Genomic DNA, 22462 nt, shown 5'->3' with positions numbered 1-22462 from the left:
CTGACACCCTAGACCCACTCCAATTTGCTTACCGCCCAAATAGATCCACAGACGATGCAATCTCAACCACACTGCACACTGCCCTAACCCATCTGGACAAGAGGAATACCTATGTGAGAATGCTGTTCATCGACTACAGCTCAGCATTTAACACCATAATACCCTCCAAACTCATCATCAAGCTCTCGAGACCCTGGGTCTCGACCCCGCCCTGTGCAACTGGGTACTGGACTTCCTGACGGGCCGCCCCCAGGTGGTGAGGAGGGTAGGTAACAACATCTCCACCCCGCTGATCCTCAACACCTTCCCCACAAGGGTGCGTTCTGAGCCCTCTCCTGTACTCCCTGTTCACCCACGACTGCGTGGCCACGCACGCCTCCAACTCAATCATCAAGTTTGCGGACGACACAACAGTGGTAGGCTTGATTACCAACAACGACGAGACGGCCTACAGGGAGGAGGTGAGGGCCCTCGGAGTGTGGTGTCAGGAAAATAACCTCACACTCAACGTCAACAAAACTAAGGAGATGATTGTGGACTTCAGGAAACAGCAGAGGGAGCACCCCCCTATCCACATCGATGGGACAGTAGTGGAGAGGGTAGTAAGGTTTAAGTTCCTCGGCGTACACATCACAGACAAACTGAATTGGTCCACCCACACAGACAGCGTGGTGAAGAATGCGCAGCAGCGCCTCTTCAACCTCAGGAGGCTGAAGCAATTCGGCTCAACACCAAAAGCACTCGCAAACGTCTACAGATGCACAATCTTGAGCATCCTGTCGGGCTGTATCACTGCCTGGTATGGCAACTGCTCCGCCCACAACCGTAAGGCTCTCCAGAGGGTAGTGAGGTCAGCACAACGCATCACCGGGGGTAAACTACCTGCCCTCCAGGACACATACACCACCCGATGTCACAGGAAGGCCATAAAGATCATCAAGGACAACAACCACCCGAGCCACTGCCTGTTCACCCTGCTGTCATCCAGAAGGCGAGGTCAGTACAGGTGCATCAAAGCTGGGACCGAGAGACTGAAAAACAGCTTCTATCTCAAGGCCATCAGACTGTTAAACAGCCACCACTAACACTGAGTGGCTGCTGCCAACACACTGACTCAAGCCACTTTAATAATGGGAATTGATGGGAAATGATGTAAAATATATCACTAGCCACTTTAAACAATGCTACTTAATATAATGTTTACATACCCTACATTACTCATCTCATATGTATATACTGTACTCTATATCATCTTACCATCTTTATGTAATACATGTATCACTAGCCACTTTAAACTATGCCACTATGTTTACATACCCTACATTACTCACCTCATATGTATATACTGTACTCTATACCATCTACTGCATATTGCCTTTACCGTTCTGTACCATCACTCATTCATATATCTTTATGTACATGTTCTTTATCCCTTTTTTTATTTTTATTTTTATTTATTTTACCTTTATTTAACCAGGCAAGTCAGTTAAGAACAAATTCTTATTTTCAATGACGGCCTGGGAACAGTGGGTTAACTGCCTGTTCAGGGGCAGAACGACAGATTTGTACCTTGTCAGCTCGGGGGTTTGAACTCGCAACCTTCCGGTTACTAGTCCAACACTCTAACCACTAGGCTACCCTGCCGCCCCACTTGTGTGTATAAGGTAGTAGTTTTGGAATTGTTAGTTAGATTACTTGTTATTATTGCATTGTCGGAACTAGAAGCACAAGCATTTCGCTACACTCGCATTAACATCTGCTAACTATGTGTATGTGACAAATACAATTTGATTTGATTTGATTTGATTTGATAGGAAGTGCCTACAGCTTTTGTTTATACCATTTGTGCAATTGAATTGAACGTCGCCTAATGTATCTTTAAAAAAAAAATGCACCTATTTAATGCAATCTTTGCTGTTAATAGATTGCAAAGTAGCACACTTTCTCAAAATGTTGACTTGGGAACAGGAGTGGAGAAATGTATTTCTATCTGCATATTAAGATAATTTATTTAACGAGGCAAGTCAGTTAAGAACAAATTCTTATTTGCAATGACGACCAGAGTCTTATGGAACCCTATTTCCTATACAGTGCACTACTTTAGACCAGAGCCCTATGGAACCCTATTTCCTATACAGTGCACTACTTTAGACCAGAGCCCTATGGAACCCTATTCCCTATACAGTCCACTACTTTAGACCAGAGGCCTATGGAACCCTATTCCCTATACAGTGCACTACTTTAGACCAGAGCCCTATGGAACCCTATTCCTTATATAGTGCACTACTTTAGACCAGAGCCCTATGGAACCCTATTCTCTACATAGTGCACTACTTTGGTCAAAAGTAGTGGACTATATATTGAATAGGGTGCCATTTGGCATGCAGATTCTATTCATTTATTTTTTATTTAAACTTTATTTAACTAGTCGGTTAAGAACAAATTCTTATTTGCAATGACGACCTACCAAAAGGCAAAAGACCTCCTGCAGGGACGTGGGATTATAATAATAAATACAATAACAATACAGGACAAAACACACATCACGACGAGAGAGACAACAACATTACATAAAGACAGACAACAACACTACATAACGAGAGACCTAAGACAACAACACTATATAAAGACAGACAACAACATTACATAAAGACAGACAACAACACTACATAAAGAGAGACAACAACACTACATAAAGACAGACAACAACACTACATAAAGACAGACAACAACACTACATAAAGAGAGACAACAACACTACATAAAGACAGACAACAACACTACATAAAGAGAGACAACAACACTACATAAAGAGAGACAACAACACTACATAAAGAGAGACCTAAGGCAACACTACATAAAGACAGACAACAACACTACATAAAGAGAGACAACAACACTACATAAAGAGAGACAACAACACTACATAAAGAGAGACAACAACACTACATAAAGAGAGACCTAAGGCAACACTACATAAAGACAGACAACAACACTACATAAAGACAGACAACAACACTACATAAAGACAGACAACAACACTACATAAAGAGAGACAACAACACTACATAAAGAGAGACAACAACACTACATAAAGAGAGACAACAACACTACATAAAGACAGACAACAACACTACATAAAGAGAGACAACAACACTACATAAAGACAGACAACAACACTACATAAAGAGAGACAACAACACTACATAAAGAGAGACAACAACACTACATAAAGACAGACAACAACACTACATAAAGAGAGACAACAACACTACATAAAGACAGACAACAACACTACATAAAGAGAGACAACAACACTACATAAAGACAGACAACAACACTACATAAAGAGAGACAACAACACTACATAAAGAGAGACAACAACACTACATAAAGAGAGACAACAACACTACATAAAGACAGACAACAACACTACATAAAGAGAGACAACAACACTACATAAAGAGAGACAACAACACTACATAAAGAGAGACCTAAGACAACAACACTACATAAAGAGAGACCTAAGACAACAACACTACATAGAGAGACCTAAGACAACAACACTACATAAAGAGAGACCTAAGACAACAACACTACATAAAGAGAGACCTAAGACAACAGCACTACATAAAGAGAGACCTAAGACAACAGCATAGCAAGGCAGCAACACATGACAACACAGCATAGTAGCAACACAACATGACAACAACATGGTAGCAACACAACATGACAACAACATGGTAGCAACACAACATGACAACAACATGGTAGCAACACAACATGACAACAACATGGTAGCAACACAACATGACAACAACATGGTAGCAACACATGACAACAACATAGTAGCAACACAACATGACAACAACATGGTAGCAACACAACATGACAACAACATGGTAGCAACACAACATGACAACAACATGGTAGCAACACAACATGACAACAACATGGTAGCAACACAACATGACAACAACATGGTAGCAACACAACATGGTACAAACATTACTGGGCACAGACAACAGGACATAGGGCGAGAGGGTAGAGACAACAATACTTCACACAAAGCAGCCACAACTGTCAGTAAATGTCCATGATAAACAGATATGATCTGTGGAGGTGCTGTCTACATCATCATAAAAGCTGATTCGTATTTCAACCACATGAAGTATTCATCCAAGCCGAACTGAAATCTTATCAGAAACATGTTGGGCTGTTTTCACAGCTTGCTTTTTCCTTACGACCGGGCAAACTGATTGTCATTTAAACATTTTGCACAGAAAAACTTTTACTTAGAAATAGCCTACCAAAATGTTGGATATTATAAGCAGAAACAGGCAAAACAATATCCTGCACCCCCTGTCAACATATCGTTCTGCTGTCCTTGACTGTAGCCTATGGAACATTTTCTTTCTTTGGGGGTTATGGTTGGGTGCAGGCCTCAGATTTTCAATTCATCACATGTAGTTGGGCAGTTGAGGATTGGTTATTTGCAATTGCTTTTGGGTGCAGGTGAACAAACAGCTAGCCCATGCACCACTGAGAGAGAGAGAGAATAGCCTTGCTATTGAGAGAGCATAGCCGTGTTATTGAGAAAGGCCGCCGTAGACAGACCTGGCTCTCAAGAGGAGACAGGCTATGTGCACACTGTCCACAAAATGAGGTGGAAACTGAGCTGCACTTCCTAACCTCCTGCCAAATGTATGACCATATTAGAGACACATATTTCCCTCAGATTACACAGACACACAAAGAATATGTAAAAAAAATCTACTTTTGATAAACTCCCATATCTACTGGGTGAAATACCACAGTGTGCCATCACAGCAGCAAGATTTGTGACCTGTTGCCACGAGAAAAGGGCAACCACTGAAGAACACACACCATTGTAAATACAACCCATATTTATGCTTATTTATTTTCTCTTTTGTACTTTAACTATTTGCACATCATTACAACACTGTATATAGACATAATATGAGATTTGAAATGTCTTTATTCTTTTGGAACTTTTTGTATTGTTTATTTGTCTTTTGTTTATTATTCCACTTGCTTTGGCAATGTAAACATATGTTTCCCATGACAGTAATGCACTTAAATTGAACTTGAATTGAGAGAGAATTTTTTTTCATATACACTGCATATACAAAACATTAAGAACACCTGCTCTGACCAGGTGAATCCAGGTGAACGCTATGATCCCTTATTGATGTCCCGTCTTAAATCTACTCAATATTAGGAAGGTGTTTCTGATGCTTTGTATACGCGCTGTATGTATAGTAAATAGAGCCTGATATATTGATAAAAGTCACCTTGTCCGAGAGAGATTTACATGGTTATCAATACATCACACCAGGGAGAGATTTACATGGTTATCAATACATCACACCAGGGAGAGATTTACATGGTTATCAATAGGTCACGCCAGGGAGAGGTATACATGGTTATCAATAGGTCACGCCAGGGAAAGATTTACATGGTTATCAATACTTCACACCAGGGAGAGATTTACATGGTTATCAATACATCACACCAGGGAGAGATTTACATGGTTATCAATACATCACGCCAGGGAGAGATTTACATGGTTATCAATAGGTCACGCCAGGGAGAGATTTACATGGTTATCAATACATCACGCCAGGGAGAGATTTACATGGTTATCAATAGGTCACGCCAGGGAGAGGTATACATGGTTATCAATAGGTCACGCCAGGGAGACATTTACATGGTTATCAATAGGTCACGCCAGGGTAACCCTACACGACAAAGAGCCCGTATTTTAAGTGTTTCTAAAAACCCCTATGGGAAAAATGAATGTTGGAAAAACAATTGGTACCATTTCCTTGTTTGATCGCTAGGTTTTATGGGTATTATGACAAATAGTGTGGTTCTAGATCCTTCAGAGTCCATGGTCCTCACTTGTGGACTCTCCTCTTCAGCTCACTCCACAGGTTTTCAGTGGGGTTTAGGTCAGGGGACTGGGATGGTCATTGCAAAAGCTTGATTTTATGGTCAGTGAACCATTTTTGTGTGGATTTGTAGTTATGGTTGGGATCGTTGTCCTGCTGGAAGATCCAACGAAGACCCAGTTTTAGCCTCCTGATAGAGGCAGACAAGTTTTGGCCTGGTACATCATGGAGTTCATAAGGCCATGTATCCGAACACGGTTCCCAGGACCTTTGGAAGTGAAACAGCCCCACAACATCACAGATCCATCACTATACTACACAGATCCACTATACTACACAGATCCACTATACTAAACAGACCCACCGCTATACAACACAGATCCATCACTATACTACACAGATCCATCACTATACTGCACAGATCCATCACTATACTGCACAGATCCATCACTACACTGCACAGATCCATCACTATACTACACAGATCCATCACTATACTACACAGATCCACTATACTACACAGATCCACTATACTACACAGATCCACCACTATACCATTCCGATCCACCACTATACTACAGAGATCCACTATACTAAACAGATCCACCACTATACTAAACACCAATATACTACACATATCAACCACTATACTACACCGATCCGCCACTATACTACACCGATCCATTACACTACACAGATCCACTATACTACACAGATCCACCACTATACTACACATATCCACCACTATACAACACAGATCCACCACTATGCTACACATATCCACTATACAAACTGATCCACCACTATACTACACAGATCCACCACTATGCTACACATATCCACTATACAAACTGATCCACCACTATACTACACAGATCCACCACTATACTACACAGATCCACCAATATACTACACAGATCCACAATACTAAACAGATCCATCACTATACTACACAGATCCACTATACAAACAGATCCACCACTATACTACACATATCCACTATACTAAACTGACCCACCACTATAATACACAGATCCACCACTATACTACACAGATCCACCAATATACCACACAGATCCACAATACTAAACAGATGCATCACTATACTACACAGATCCACCATTATACTACACAGATCCACCATACTAAACAGATCCACCACTATACTACACAGATCCACTATACTACACAGATCCACCACTATACTACACAGATCCACCATACTAAACAGATCCACCACTATACTACACAGATCCACCACTATACTACACAGATCTACCATACTAAACAGATACACCACTATACTACACAAATCCACTATACTACACAGATTCACTATACTACACAGATACACTATACTACACAGATCCACCATACTGGACAGATCCACTATACTAGACAGCTCCACTATACTACACAGATCCACTATACTACACAGATTCACTATACTACACAGATCCACTATACTACCCAGATCCACTATACTATACAGATCCACTGTACTAATCAAATCCACTATACTACCCAGATCCCCTATACTAGACAGATCCCCTATATTAGACAGCTCCACTATACTACACAGATCCACCACTAAACTACACAGATCCACTATACTACACAGATCCACTATACTACACAGATCCACCACTATACTACACATATCCACTTACTACACAGATCCACTATACTAGACAGATCCACTATACTACCCAGATCCACTATACTACCCAGATCCACCACTATACTACTCAGATCCACCACTATACTACACAGATTCACCACTATACTACACACGTCCACTTTACTACAACTGTCCACTATACTACCCAGATCCACTATACTAGACAGATCCCCTATACTAGACAGCTCCACTATACTACACAGATCCACTATACTACATAGATCCACTATACTACACAGATCAACCACTATACAACACACTTCCACCACTATACTATACTATACAGGTCCACTGTACTACTCAGATCCACTATACTACCCAGATCCCCTATACTAGACAGATCCCCTATATTAGACAGCTACACTATACTACACAGATCCACCACTATACTACACAGATCCACTATACTACACAGATCCACTATACTACACAGATCCACTATACTACACAGATCCACCACTATACTACACATATCCACTTACTACACAGATCCACTATACTACACAGATCCACTATACTAGACAGATCCACTATACTACCCAGATCCACTATACTACCCAGATCCACCACTATACTACTCAGATCCACCACTATACTACACAGATTCACCACTATACTACACACATCCACTATACTACAACTATCCACTATACTACCCAGATCCACTATACTAGACAGATCCCCTATACTAGACAGCTCCACTATACTACACAGATCCACTATACTACATAGATCCACTATACTACACAGATCAACCACTATACAACACACTTCCACCACTATACTACACAGATCCACTATACTAAACAGATCCACTATACTAGACATATCCACTATTCTACCCAGATCCACTATACTACACAAATCCACTATACTACACAGATCCACTATACTACACATATCCACCACTATACTACACAGATCCACTATACTACCCAGATCCACTATACTACCCAGATCCACCACTATACTACACAGATTCACCACTATACTACACACATCCACTATACTACACCCATCCACTATACTACACATATCCACTATACTGCCCAGATCCACTATACTAGACAGATCCCCTATACTACACAGATCCACTATACTACACAGATCCACCACTATACAACACACATCCACCAATATACTACACAGATCCACTATACTAAACAGATCCACTATACTAGACAGATCCACTATACTACCCAGTTCCACTATACTACCCAGATTCACTATACTAGACAGATCCACTATACTAAACAGATCCACTATACTAGACAGATCCACTATACTACCCAGATCCACTATACTAGACAGATCCACTATACTACCCAGATCCACTATACTAGACAGATCCACTATACTAAACAGATCCACTATACTAGACAGATCCACTATACTACCCAGATCCACTATACTACCCAGATCCACTATACTAAACAGATCCACTATACTAGACAGATCCACTATACTAAACAGATCCACTATACTACACATATCCACTACACTACCCGGTGGTGATTAGGTTATTTTCTGCATGATCGTGGTTCTTTTTACTCCTAACCCACCTCTGGTGTCTGTTGCCAATAAGCTCTAATTTAGTTTTATCAGACCATACTCCTAACCCACCTCTGGTGTCTGTTGCCAATAAGCTCTATTTTAGTCTTATCAGACCATACTCCTAACCCACCTCTGGTGTCTGTTGCCAATAAGCTCTAATTTAGTCTTATCAGACCATACTCCTAACCCACCTCTGGTCTCTGTTGCCAATAAGCTCTATTTTAGTCTTATCAGACCATACTCCTAACCCACCTCTGGTGTCTGTTGCCAATAAGCTCTATTTTAGTCTTATCAGACCATACTCCTAACCCACCTCTGGTGTCTGTTGCCAATAAGTTCTATTTTAGTCTTATCAGACCATATTCCTAACCCACCTCTGGTGTCTGTTGCCAATAAGCTCTATTTTAGTCTTATCAGACCATAGCACCTGGTTCCAATGACATTTACCAAACTCCACGTTTGTGTTCTGGTGACAGCAGAGGCTATTTTCTGGCAACCTTTCCAGATAACTTGTTGTCATGGAGTTGGCGTCTAATTGTAGATTTGGAGACTTGGTGACCCCAAGATTTTTTAGGTTAATTTCTTATTTTTTTGTTGAATTTTTTTTCGTATTATCCAATAGTTTTTTTTGTAGTTACTATCTGGTCTCATCGCTACAACTCCCGTACGGGAAGGTCGAGAGTCATGCGTCCTCCGAAACACAGCCCAACCAAGCCGCACTGCTTCTTAACACAGCCCAACCAAGCCGCACTGCTTCTTAACACAGCCCAACCAAGCCGCACTGCTTCTTAACACAGCCCAACCAAGCCGCACTGCTTCTTAACACAGCCCAACCAAGCCGCACTGCTTCTTAACACAGCCCAACCAAGCCGCACTGCTTCTTAACACAGCCCAACCAAGCCGCACTGCTTCTTAACACAGCCCAACCAAGCCGCACTGCTTCTTAACACAGCCCAACCAAGCCGCACTGCTTCTTAACACAGCCCAACCAAGCCGCACTGCTTCTTAACACAGCCCAACCAAGCCGCACTGCTTCTTAACACAGCCCAACCAAGCCGCACTGCTTCTTAACACAGCGCGCTTCCAACCCGGAAGCCCGCCGCAACAATGTGTCGGAGGAAACACAGTGCACCTTGCGTCCTGGTCAGCGTGCACTGCCCCCGGACCGCCACAGGAGTCGCTAGTGCCCGATGAGACAAGGATATCCCTACCGAGGCCAATCGTGCATCACCCCACTGCATCGCAGTGCTAGCTGTGCCACCAGAGACTCTGGGTTCGAGCCCAGGCTCACGGTACAGGGGGTACCGGAGTTAATGTGGAGGCTACACAGATCCACGCGTCCGGGAGGTCCTCACAGCTCCAGTTGTCTTAATTATTTATTTATTTATTTATTACTTAATTATTGCCCTAATAGTGGAGATGGGTATTCTCAGGGGTCCTCTTTTTTATAGCCTGATTTGTGAAGTTCAACAACCTTTTGTCTTATTTTATGTGTGTGTTCTCTGGTCTTTCCAATGTTGATGGATGACTAAGAGAGTTTACCCTGTGTGCCACCTCATATTTATACCCCAGTGAAACCGGAAGTCATGGATAACCACTTAAGAGTTCCCAATCACTCAGATTAACTTTAAAAAGTAAAATCTTAATCGGAATATACAGTGCCTTGCGAAAGTATTCGGCCCCCTTGAACTTTGCGACCTTTTGCCACATTTCAGGCTTCAAACATAAAGATATAAAACTGTATTTTTTTTGTGAAGAATCAACAACAAGTGGGACACAATCATGAAGTGGAACGACATTTATTGGATATTTCAAACTTTTTTAACAAATCAAAAACTGAAAAATTGGGCGTGCAAAATTATTCAGCCCCTTTACTTTCAGTGCAGCAAACTCTCTCCAGGAGTTCAGTGAGGATCTCTGAATGATCCAATGTTGACCTAAATGACTAATGATGATAAATACAATCCACCTGTGTGTAATCAAGTCTCCGTATAAATGCACCTGCACTGTGATAGTCTCAGAGGTCCGTTAAAAGCGCAGAGAGCATAATGAAGAACAAGGAACAAACCAGGCAGGTCCGAGATACTGTTGTGAAGAAGTTTAAAGCCGGATTTGGATACAAAATTATTTCCCAAGCTTTAAACATCCCAAGGAGCACTGTGCAAGCGATAATATTGAAATGGAAGGAGTATCAGACCACTGCAAATCTACCAAGACCTGGCCGTCCCTCTAAACTTTCAGCTCATACAAGGAGAAGACTGATCAGAGATGCAGCCAAGAGGCCCATGATCACTCTGGATGAACTGCAGAGATCTACAGCTGAGGTGGGAGACTCTGTCCATAGGACAACAATCAGTCGTATATTGCACAAATCTGGCCTTTATGGAAGAGTGGCAAGAAGAAAGCCATTTCTTAAAGATATCCATAAAAAGTGTTGTTTAAAGTTTGCCACAAGCCACCTGGGAGACACACCAAACATGTGGAAGAAGGTGCTCTGGTCAGATGAAAACCAAAATTGAACTTTTTGGCAACAATGCAAAACGTTATGTTTGGCGTAAAAGCAACACAGCTGAACACACCATCCCCACTGTCAAACATGGTGGTGGCAGCATCATGGTTTGGGCCTGCTTTTCTTCAGCAGGGACAGGGAAGATGGTTAAAATTGATGGGAAGATGGATGGAGCCAAATACAGGACCATTCTGGAAGAAAACCTGATGGAGTCTGCAAAAGACCTGAGACTGGGACGGAGATTTGTCTTCCAACAAGACAATGATCCAAAACATAAAGCAAAATCTACAATGGAATGGTTCAAAAATAAACATATCCAGGTGTTAGAATGGCCAAGTCAAAGTCCAGACCTGAATCCAATCGAGAATCTGTGGAAAGAACTGAAAACTGCTGTTCACAAATGCTCTCCATCCAACCTCACTGAGCTCGAGCTGTTTTGCAAGGAGGAATGGGAAAAATTTTCAGTCTCTATGTGCAAAACTGATAGAGACATACCCCAAGCGACTTACAGCTGTAATCGCAGCAAAAGGTGGCGCTACAAAGTATTAACTTAAGGGGGCTGAATAATTTTGCACGCCCAATTTTTCAGTTTTTGATTTGTTAAAAAAGTTTGAAATATCCAATAAATGTCGTTCCACTTCATGATTGTGTCCCACTTGTTGTTGATTCTTCACAAAAAAATACAGTTTTATATCTTTATGTTTGAAGCCTGAAATGTGGCAAAAGGCCGCGAAGTTCAAGGGGACCGAATACTTTCGCAAGGCACTGTACATCAATTAGATTTTGTTCATTTGAATTTCCAGGGGTGATAATAATTGTGACACGCGTGTTTTTTAATAAAATGTCCATTGTACATATGACCTCGACTAACCGTAACACCCTGTATATAGCCTCCACATTGACTCTGTACCGGTACCCCCTGTATATAGCCTCCACATTGACTCTGTACCGGTACCTCCTGTATATAGCCTCCACATTGACTCTGTACCGGTACACCCTGTATATAGCCTCCACATTGACTCTGTACCGGTACACCCTGTATATAGCTTCCACATTGACTCTGTACCGTAACACCCTGTATATAGCCTCCACATTGACTCTGTACCCGATCCCCTGTATATAGCCTCCACATTGACTCTGTACCGGTACCCCCTGTATATAGCCTCCACATTGACTCTGTACCGTAACACCCTGTATATAGCCTCCACATTGACTCTGTACCCGATCCCCTGTATATAGCCTCCACATTGACTCTGTACCGGTACCTCCTGTATATAGCCTCCACATTGACTCTGTACCGGTACCCCCTGTATATAGCCTCCACACTGACTCAGTACCGGTACCCCATGTATATAGCCTCCACATTGACTCTGTACCGGTACCCCTGTATATAGCCTCCACATTGACTCTGTACCGGTACCCCATGTATATAGCCTCCACATTGATTCTGTACCGGTACCCTGTATATAGCCTCCACATTGACTCTGTACTGGTACCCCCTGGATATAGCCTCCACATTGACTCTGTACCGGTACCCCATGTATATAGCCTCCACATTGACTCTGTACCGGTACCCCCTGTATATAGCCTCCACATTGACTCTGTACCGGTACCCCCTGTATATAGCCTCCACATTAACTCTGTATCGTTACCCCCTGTATATAGCCTCCACATTAACTCTGTATCGTTACCCCCTGTATATAGCCTCCACATTGACTCTGTACCGGTACCCCCTGTATATAGCCTCCACATTAACTCTGTATCGTTACCCCCTGTATATAGCCTCCACATTGACTCTGTACCGGTACCCCCTGTATATAGCCTCCACATTGACTCTGTACCGGTACCCCCTGTATATAGCCTCCACATTAACTCTGTATCGTTACCCCATGTATATAGCCTCACTATTGTTACTTACTGCTGCTCTTAAATGATTTGTTTATTTTTATTTGATCTATTTTTTACTTCTTAAAGCGTTGTTGGTGAAGGGCTTGTCAGGAAACATTTCACTGTCAGGTGAAACACCTGGTGTGTACACCTGTCTTCTATTTGATTTGATTTGAGATGGTGAGGGAATAAGAAGTACGGTCTAGTCTCTGTGTGAGAGAGATGGTGAAGGAAGCAGTGTGACGTCCAGCTACAGTGGCTACCAATATGAAGCCGGTTTATTAATGACATCAGCGTCTCTCTGTCAGGATCACCTGTCAATCAAAGAAAGAGACACACTGATAGCTGGATCCATAAGGAAATGAGGTTGCAGATAATTATTTTTGCTGTTTGACTGACTGGGCAGTTAGTCTCCTGCATATGGATCACTGACATGTAATCAATGTAGCAGGTGGTTCAAGTTTCAAGTTTTAATGTCACGTGCTCAAGTAAAGTGAAATGTCTTTTTTTTCCAGCTCCAAACCTCCAAACAAGCAGAGAGAACAGTCTATGGCATGGGGGGGATGGAGTCTTTCACGATTTCCCAGGCCTTCCTTTCATACCGCCTGGTATAGAGGTCCTGGATGGCAGGGAGCCTGGCCCCAGTGATGTACTGGGCTGTCCACACCACCCTCTGGTATAGAGGTCCTGGATGGCAGGGCGCTGGGCCCCAGTGATGTACTGGGCTATCCTCACCACCCTCTGGTATAGAGGTCCTGGATGGCAGGGAGCTCGGCCCCAGTGATGTACTGGGCTGTCCACACCACCCTCTGGTATAGAGGTCCTGGATGGCAGGGCGCTGGGCCCCAGTGATGTACTGGGCTGTCCACACCACCCTCTGGTATAGAGGTCCTGGATGGCAGGGCGCTGGGCCCCAGTGATGTACTGGGCTGTCCACACCACCCTCTGGTATAGAGGTCCTGGATGGCAGGGAGCCTGGCCCCAGTGATGTACTGGGCTGTCCTCACCACCACCTGGTATAGAGGTCCTGGATGGCAGGGAGCTCGGCCCCAGTGATGTACTGGGCTGTCCACACCACCGCCTGGTATAGAGGTCCTGGATGGCAGGGCGCTGGGCCCCAGTGATGTACTGGGCTATCCTCACCACCCTCTGGTATAGAGGTCCTGGATGGCAGGGAGCTGGGCCCCAGTGATGTACTGGGCTGTCCACACCACCGCCTGGTATAGAGGTCCTGGATGGCAGGGCGCTGGGCCCCAGTGATGTACTGGGCTGTCCTCACCACCCTCTGGTATAGAGGTCCTGGATGGCAGGGCGCTGGGCCCCAGTGATGTACTGGGCTGTCCACACCACCCTCTGGTATAGAGGTCCTGGATGGCAAGGCGCTGGGCCCCAGTGATGTACTGGGCTGTCCTCACCACCCTCTGGTATAGAGGTCCTGGATGGCAGGGAGCTCGGCCCCAGTGATGTACTGGGCTGTCCACACCACCGCCTGGTATAGAGGTCCTGGATGGCAGGGCGCTGGGCCCCAGTGATGTACTGGGCTGTCCTCACCACCCTCTGGTATAGAGGTCCTGGATGGCAGGGCGCTGGGCCCCAGTGATGTACTGGGCTGTCCACACCACCCTCTGGTATAGAGGTCCTGGATGGCAGGGCGCTGGGCCCCAGTGATGTACTGGGCTGTCCTCACCACCCTCTGGTATAGAGGTCCTGGATGGCAGGGAGCTCGGCCCCAGTGATGTACTGGGCTGTCCTCACCACCCTCTGGTATAGAGGTCCTGGATGGCAGGGAGCTCGGCCCCAGAGATGTACTGGGCTGTCCTCACCACCCTCTGGTATAGAGGTCCTGGATGGCAGGGAGCTCGGCCCCAGTGATGTACTGGGCTGTCCACACCACCCTCTGGTATAGAGGTCCTGGATGGCAGGGCGCTGGGCCCCAGTGATGTACTGGGCTGTCCACACCACCCTCTGGTATAGAGGTCCTGGATGGCAGGGAGCTCGGCCCCAGTGATGTACTGGGCTGTCCTCACCACCCTCTGGTATAGAGGTTCTGGATGGCAGGGAGCCTGGCCCCAGTGATGTACTGGGCTGTCCACACCACCCTCTGATATAGAGGTCCTGGATGGCAGGGAGCTCTGCCCCAGTGATGTACTGGGCTATCCTCACCACCCTCTGGTATAGAGGTCCTGGATGGCAGGGAGTTCGGCCCCAGTGATGTACTGGGCTGTCCTCACCACCCTCTGGTATAAAGGTCCTGGATGGCAGGGAGCTCGGCCCCAGTGATGTACTGGGCTGTCCTCACCACCCTCTGGTATAGAGGTCCTGGATGGCAGGGAGCTCGGCCCCAGTGATGTACTGGGCTGTCCACACCACCCTCTGGTATAGAGGTCCTGGATGGCAGGGAGCCTGGCCCCAGTGATGTACTGGGCTGTCCTCACCACCCTCTGACATAGAGGTCCTGGATGGCAAGGAGCTCGGCCCCAGTGATGTACTGGGCTGTCCACACCACCCTCTGGTATAGAGGTCCTGGATGGCAAGGAGCTCGGCCCCAGTGATGTACTGGGCTGTCCTCACCACCCTCTGGTATAGAGGTCCTGGATGGCAAGGAGCTCGGCCCCAGTGATGTACTGGGCTGTCCACACCACCGCCTGGTATAGAGGTCCTGGATGGCAGGGAGCCTGGCCCCAGTGATGTACTGGGCTGTCCACACCACCCTCTGGTATAGAGGTCCTGGATGGCAGGGAGCCTGGCCCCAGTGATGTACTGGGCTGTCCACACCACCATCTGATATAGAGGTCCTGGATGGCAGGGAGCTGGGCCAGTGATGTACTGGGCTGTCCACACCACCCTCTGGTATAGAGGTCCTGGATGGCAGGGAGCCTGGCCCCAGTGATGTACTTGGCTGTCCTCACCACCCTCTGATTCGCCATGCAGTGCTGTTGCCATACCAAGCAGTGATGCAGACTATCAAGATACTCTCAATGGTACAACTGTAGAACTTTTTGAGTTTTTGAGGATCCATGTCAAACCTTTTCAACCTCCTGAGTGGGAAGAGGCGTCTGTCGAGCCTTCTTCATGACTGTGCACGTGTGTGTGGACCATTTTAAATCCTTTGTGATTTTGACACCAAAGAACTTGGAGCTCTCGACCCGCTCCACTGCAGCCCTGTTGATGTGGATGGGGCTTGGTTGCCCCCCTCCATTTTCCTATAGTCCACGATCAGCTCCTTGGTCTTACTGACATTAAGGGAGAGGTTGTTGTCCCGGCACTGACCTCCTCCATTTAAGCTGTCTCATCGTCACTGTTAGTCAGGCCTACCACCGTCGTTTCCTCAGCAAACTTGATGATGGTGTTGGAGTCATGCGTGGCCATGCAGTTGTGGGTGAACAGGGAGTACAGGAGGGGACTAAGCACACACCCCTGTGGAGCCCCCTCGGCCCGTCGGGAAATCCAGGATCTAGTTGCCGATGGAGGTTTTCAGTCCCAGGGTCCTCAACTTGGTGACGAGCTTGGAGGGGATAATGGTGGTGAACGCTGAGCTGTAGTCAATGAATAGTATTCTCACATAGGTATCTGATTTACCGAATGGGGGACGAGGGAGGGCCTCGTACGCTTGCTTGTGGGTAGAGTAACAGTAGTCTAGGACTTTGTCCCTGTGTTGTTGGAAGTTGTTGGACGTTTGAGAGGTGTAGGGGGTGTGTTTACCACAGGGTATCAAGACGTTGTGTGATGTGGTGCCGTAGGAATAACTGGGAGGAGTACTGTACTGTATTCCTTTCCTTCCTGTGTAAAATTATTCACAAAGACACCTTTACTTTGTCTTCCCGAAACCTATCAGTAGTTTTATTCAGCACTGGTTTTCATAAGTATAGGAAACGTATACCACACTCAGCACTGGTTTTCATAAAGTATAGGAAACGTATACCACACTCAGCACTGGTTTTCATAAAGTATAGGAAACGTATACCACACTCAGCACTGGTTTTCATAAAGTATAGGAAACGTATACCACACTCAGCACTGGTTTTCATAAAGTATAGGAAACGTATACCACACTCAGAACTGGTTTTCATAAAGTATAGGAAACGTATACCACACTCAGAACTGGTTTTCATAAAGTATAGGAAACGTATACCACACTCAGCACTGGTTTTCATAAAGTATAGGAAACGTATACCACACTCAGAACTGGTTTTCATTAAGTATAGGAAACGTATACCACACTCAGCACTGGTATTTGTAAAGTATAGGAAACGTATACCACACTCAGCACTGGTATTTGTAAAGTATAGGAAACGTATACCACACTCAGCACTGGTTTTCATAAAGTATAGGAAACGTATACCACACTCAGCACTGGTTTTCATAAAGTATAGGAAACGTATACCACACTCAGCACTGGTTTTTGTAAAGTATAGGAAACGTATACCACACTCAGCACTGGTTTTCATAAAGTATAGGAAACGTATACCACACTCAGCACTGGTTTTCATAAAGTATAGGAAACGTATACCACACTCAGCACTGGTTTTCATTAAGTATAGGAAACGTATACCACACTCAGCACTGGTTTTCATAAAGTATAGGAAACGTATACCACACTCAGCACTGGTTTTCATAAAGTATAGGAAACGTATACCACACTCAGCACTGGTTTTCATAAAGTATAGGAAACGTATACCACACTCAGCACTGGTTTTCATAAAGTATAGGAAACGTATACCACACTCAGCACTGGTTTTCATAAAGTATAGGAAACGTATACCACACTCAGAACTGGTTTTCATAAAGTATAGGAAACGTATACCACACTCAGCACTGGTTTTCATAAAGTATAGGAAACGTATACCACACTCAGAACTGGTTTTCATAAAGTATAGGAAACGTATACCACACTCAGAACTGGTTTTCATAAAGTATAGGAAACGTATACCACACTCAGCACTGGTTTTCATAAAGTATAGGAAACGTATACCACACTCAGAACTGGTTTTCATAAGTATAGGAAACGTATACCACACTCAGCACTGGTTTTCATAAAGTATAGGAAACGTATACCACACTCAGCACTGGTTTTCATAAAGTATAGGAAACGTATACCACACTCAGCACTGGTTTTCATAAAGTATAGCAAACGTATACCACACTCAGCACTGGTTTTCATAAAGTATAGGAAACGTATACCACACTCAGCACTGGTTTTCATAAAGTATAGGAAACGTATACCACACTCAGCACTGGTTTTCATAAAGTATAGGAAACGTATACCACACTCAGCACTGGTTTTCATAAAGTATAGCAAACGTATACCACACTCAGCACTGGTTTTCATAAAGTATAGGAAACGTATACCACACTCAGCACTGTTTTTTGTAAAGTATAGGAAACGTATACCACACTCAGAACTGGTTTTCATAAAGTATAGGAAACGTATACCACACTCAGCACTGGTTTTTGTAAAGTATAGGAAACGTATACCACACTCAGCACTGGTTTTCATAAAGTATAGGAAACGTATACCACACTCAGAACTGGTTTTCATAAAGTATAGGAAACGTATACCACACTCAGCACTGGTTTTCATAAAGTATAGGAAACGTATACCACACTCAGCACTGGTTTTCATAAAGTATAGGAAACGTATACCACACTCAGCACTGGTTTTCATAAAGTATAGGAAACGTATACCACACTCAGCACTGGTTTTCATAAAGTATAGGAAACGTATACCACACTCAGCACTGGTTTTCATAAAGTATAGGAAACGTATACCACACTCAGCACTGTTTTTTGTAAAGTATAGGAAACGTATACCACACTCAGAACTGGTTTTCATAAAGTATAGGAAACGTATACCACACTCAGCACTGGTTTTCATAAAGTATAGGAAACGTATACCACACTCAGCACTGGTTTTTGTAAAGTATAGGAAACGTATACCACACTCAGCACTGGTTTTCATAAAGTATAGGAAACGTATACCACACTCAGCACTGGTTTTTGTAAAGTATAGGAAACGTATACCACACTCAGCACTGGTTTTCATAAAGTATAGGAAACGTATACCACACTCAGAACTGGTTTTCATAAAGTATAGGAAACGTATACCACACTCAGCACTGGTTTTCATAAAGTATAGGAAACGTATACCACACTCAGCACTGGTTTTCATAAAGTATAGGAAACGTATACCACACTCAGCACTGGTTTTCATCAAGTATAGGAAACGTATACCACACTCAGCACTGGTTTTCATAAGTATAGGAAACGTATACCACACTCAGCACTGTTTTTTGTAAAGTATAGGAAACGTATACCACACTCAGAACTGGTTTTCATAAAGTATAGGAAACGTATACCACACTCAGAACTGGTTTTTGTAAAGTATAGGAAACGTATACCACACTCAGCACTGGTTTTCATAAAGTATAGGAAACGTATACCACACTCAGCACTGGTTTTTGTAAAGTATAGGAAACGTATACCACACTCAGCACTGGTTTTCATAAAGTATAGGAAACTTATACCACACTCAGCACTGGTTTTCATAAAGTATAGGAAACGTATACCACACTCAGCACTGGTTTTCATAAAGTATAGGAAACGTATACCACACTCAGCACTGGTTTTCATCAAGTATAGGAAACGTATACCACACTCAGAACTGGTTTTCATCAAGTATAGGAAACGTATACCACACTCAGCACTGGTTTTCATAAAGTATAGGAAACGTATACCACACTCAGCACTGGTTTTCATAAAGTATAGGAAACGTATACCACACTCAGCACTGGTTTTTGTAAAGTATAGGAAACGTATACCACACTCAGAACTGGTTTTCATAAAGTATAGGAAACGTATACCACACTCAGCACTGGTTTTCATAAAGTATAGGAAACGTATACCACACTCAGCACTGGTTTTCATAAAGTATAGGAAACGTATACCACACTCAGAACTGGTTTTCATAAAGTATAGGAAACGTATACCACACTCAGCACTGGTTTTGTAAAGTATAGGAAACGTATACCACACTCAGCACTGGTTTTGTAAAGTATAGGAAACGTATACCACACTCAGCACTGGTTTTTGTAAAGTATAGGAAACGTATACCACACTCAGCACTGGTTTTTGTAAAGTTTAGGGTATGCATTCCACACTCGTTTACTTTATGTTTGATGGACCACAGTATTAACCTAAATTCTTAGTTTTTAAGAAAATTGAGAAAAAAATGTAACACATCTCTTTTCCTGTTTTTCAGAACCATTCGGCATCGATGACTGAGGTCACATGACTAGCGGGGACCACGGTGGGACAACACCGGGTCACCTTTGCGTCTCCTCAACACAACTTCTAGGCACAATTATGTTTTGTACTGTGTCATACTACTACTGTAACAAACAAAAAAAGGACAGTATTCTGGTGTATGTAACTAGTTAGAGGCCGATGATTTGTACATTTTGTATAAGAGAGTACGTGCTGTAGCCTACCCTAACCCTGAAGATGTTAATACTGTAGGTCTGAACTAGGGTTGCAAAAGTCACGTAACTTTCCAAAAATATCCAGGTTTTCCACAATAGAAGATTCCCGGAATCGGTGTGTGAATTAGCAGGAAATCCAGGAACCCTTCTACTGGAATTTCTGGAAAGTCTGGGCATGCTGGGAAAATTACCGGAATGTTTCACCCCTAGTCTGATTTGTGTCAGGACTTCCTCCTCTCTCTCTCTCTCTCTCGCTCATCATGTTTTACATCGTGTCAGGACTTACTTACGCATTCATTCCTCCTCTCTATAGTCATGTTTTATATCACAAAGGAAATATAATATACGGTATACAGTCTATCTAATGTTATTGAAATATTGATGTCGTTCTGTGGTATTTGTACAAATTCCTCTCTATTCTGTTAGTTTTTTTCTGTATTTTTATTGACTAAATTCTTATTTTGTATTATTATTTGTTATCTCTGTATAAAACATTTGGACCGATTTCTTTTGTTTTCTTTTATATATATACATGTATTTATGTTTTGCCTGCTGATTTTTTTCAGGAATGTATTTGTTATTCATGTTGTTTAGGGGAAAACAACATCCTATTGGACTATGACACGGTGTGGTATTATTGTGTTTTGTCTTCTCCATCCAGAAACTGCCATTCTCTCAGCATGGAAGTACACAGTTGAACTATTTGAATAAATATTCCCAATTTGTATAGTCTTTCTTTTAAAAAAAAAATATGAATTTCTTTTGAAATGCTGCATATATATTTTCTTGATTTGTCCAAATAATAAATAGCTAGTAGCAGAGTATCTATTGTGTGGCCTTTTTATTCATTTCAACAAAAGTCTTTGCTGGCCTTTGGTTGTATTGAGTGTAGATTTAGCAGTCGTAATTAAATCAAATTGTGTGGGCTGCATTTCCAAGGCTTATCCTGTAGGTGATAATACAATTTGACTTCGACACGAAATTAGTAATCTTTCACCTGTGTTAAGTTGTCACCAGAATATTGGCGCTCTGTGAGAAGGGGAATACTGAATACATTCAACTGAAATGTGTCTTCCGTATTTATCCCAACCCGTCATCGACACGCGGGGAGCAGGTGTTGGGGGAGCAGGTGTTGGGGGAGCAGGTGTTGGGGGAGCAGGTGTTGGGGGAGCAGGTGTTGGGGGAGCAGGTGTTGGGGGTTAACTGCCTTGCTCAAGGACAGAAAGGCAGATTTTTCCACCTTGACGGCTCTGTGATTCGAATCAACGACCTGGCCCAAAGCTTTTAAACACTAGGCTACCTGCCAACCATAGAGTGGCTACCTACCACCCATAGAGTGGCTACCGACCACCCATAGAGTGGCTACCGACCACCTACCACCCATAGAGTGGCTACCGGCCACCCATAGAGTGGCTACCTACCACCCATAGAGTGGCTA

General features: G+C 43.6%; 1 protein-coding gene across 1 annotated transcript in view; it reads left to right on the top strand.

Moving 5' to 3' along the window:
• The window catches only part of LOC110536862 (phospholipid phosphatase-related protein type 1), a 169883-nt gene extending 148035 nt beyond the window's left edge, over window positions 1–21848 (top strand). The window contains exon 8 of the mRNA XM_036936736.1: window positions 20805–21848. Coding sequence (XP_036792631.1) covers window positions 20805–20837 — 33 coding nt within the window. The 3' untranslated portion in view covers window positions 20838–21848. The remainder of the gene's footprint in view (window positions 1–20804) is intronic.
• Window positions 21849–22462: the final 614 nt, after the last annotated feature.

The sequence above is a fragment of the Oncorhynchus mykiss genome, chromosome 12 (genome assembly GCF_013265735.2).
Source record: "Oncorhynchus mykiss isolate Arlee chromosome 12, USDA_OmykA_1.1, whole genome shotgun sequence".
Classification (NCBI taxonomy): domain Eukaryota; kingdom Metazoa; phylum Chordata; class Actinopteri; order Salmoniformes; family Salmonidae; genus Oncorhynchus; species Oncorhynchus mykiss.
The sequence above is the reverse complement of the archived record's forward strand: the minus strand, read 5'-3'. Positions and strand labels throughout refer to the sequence as shown.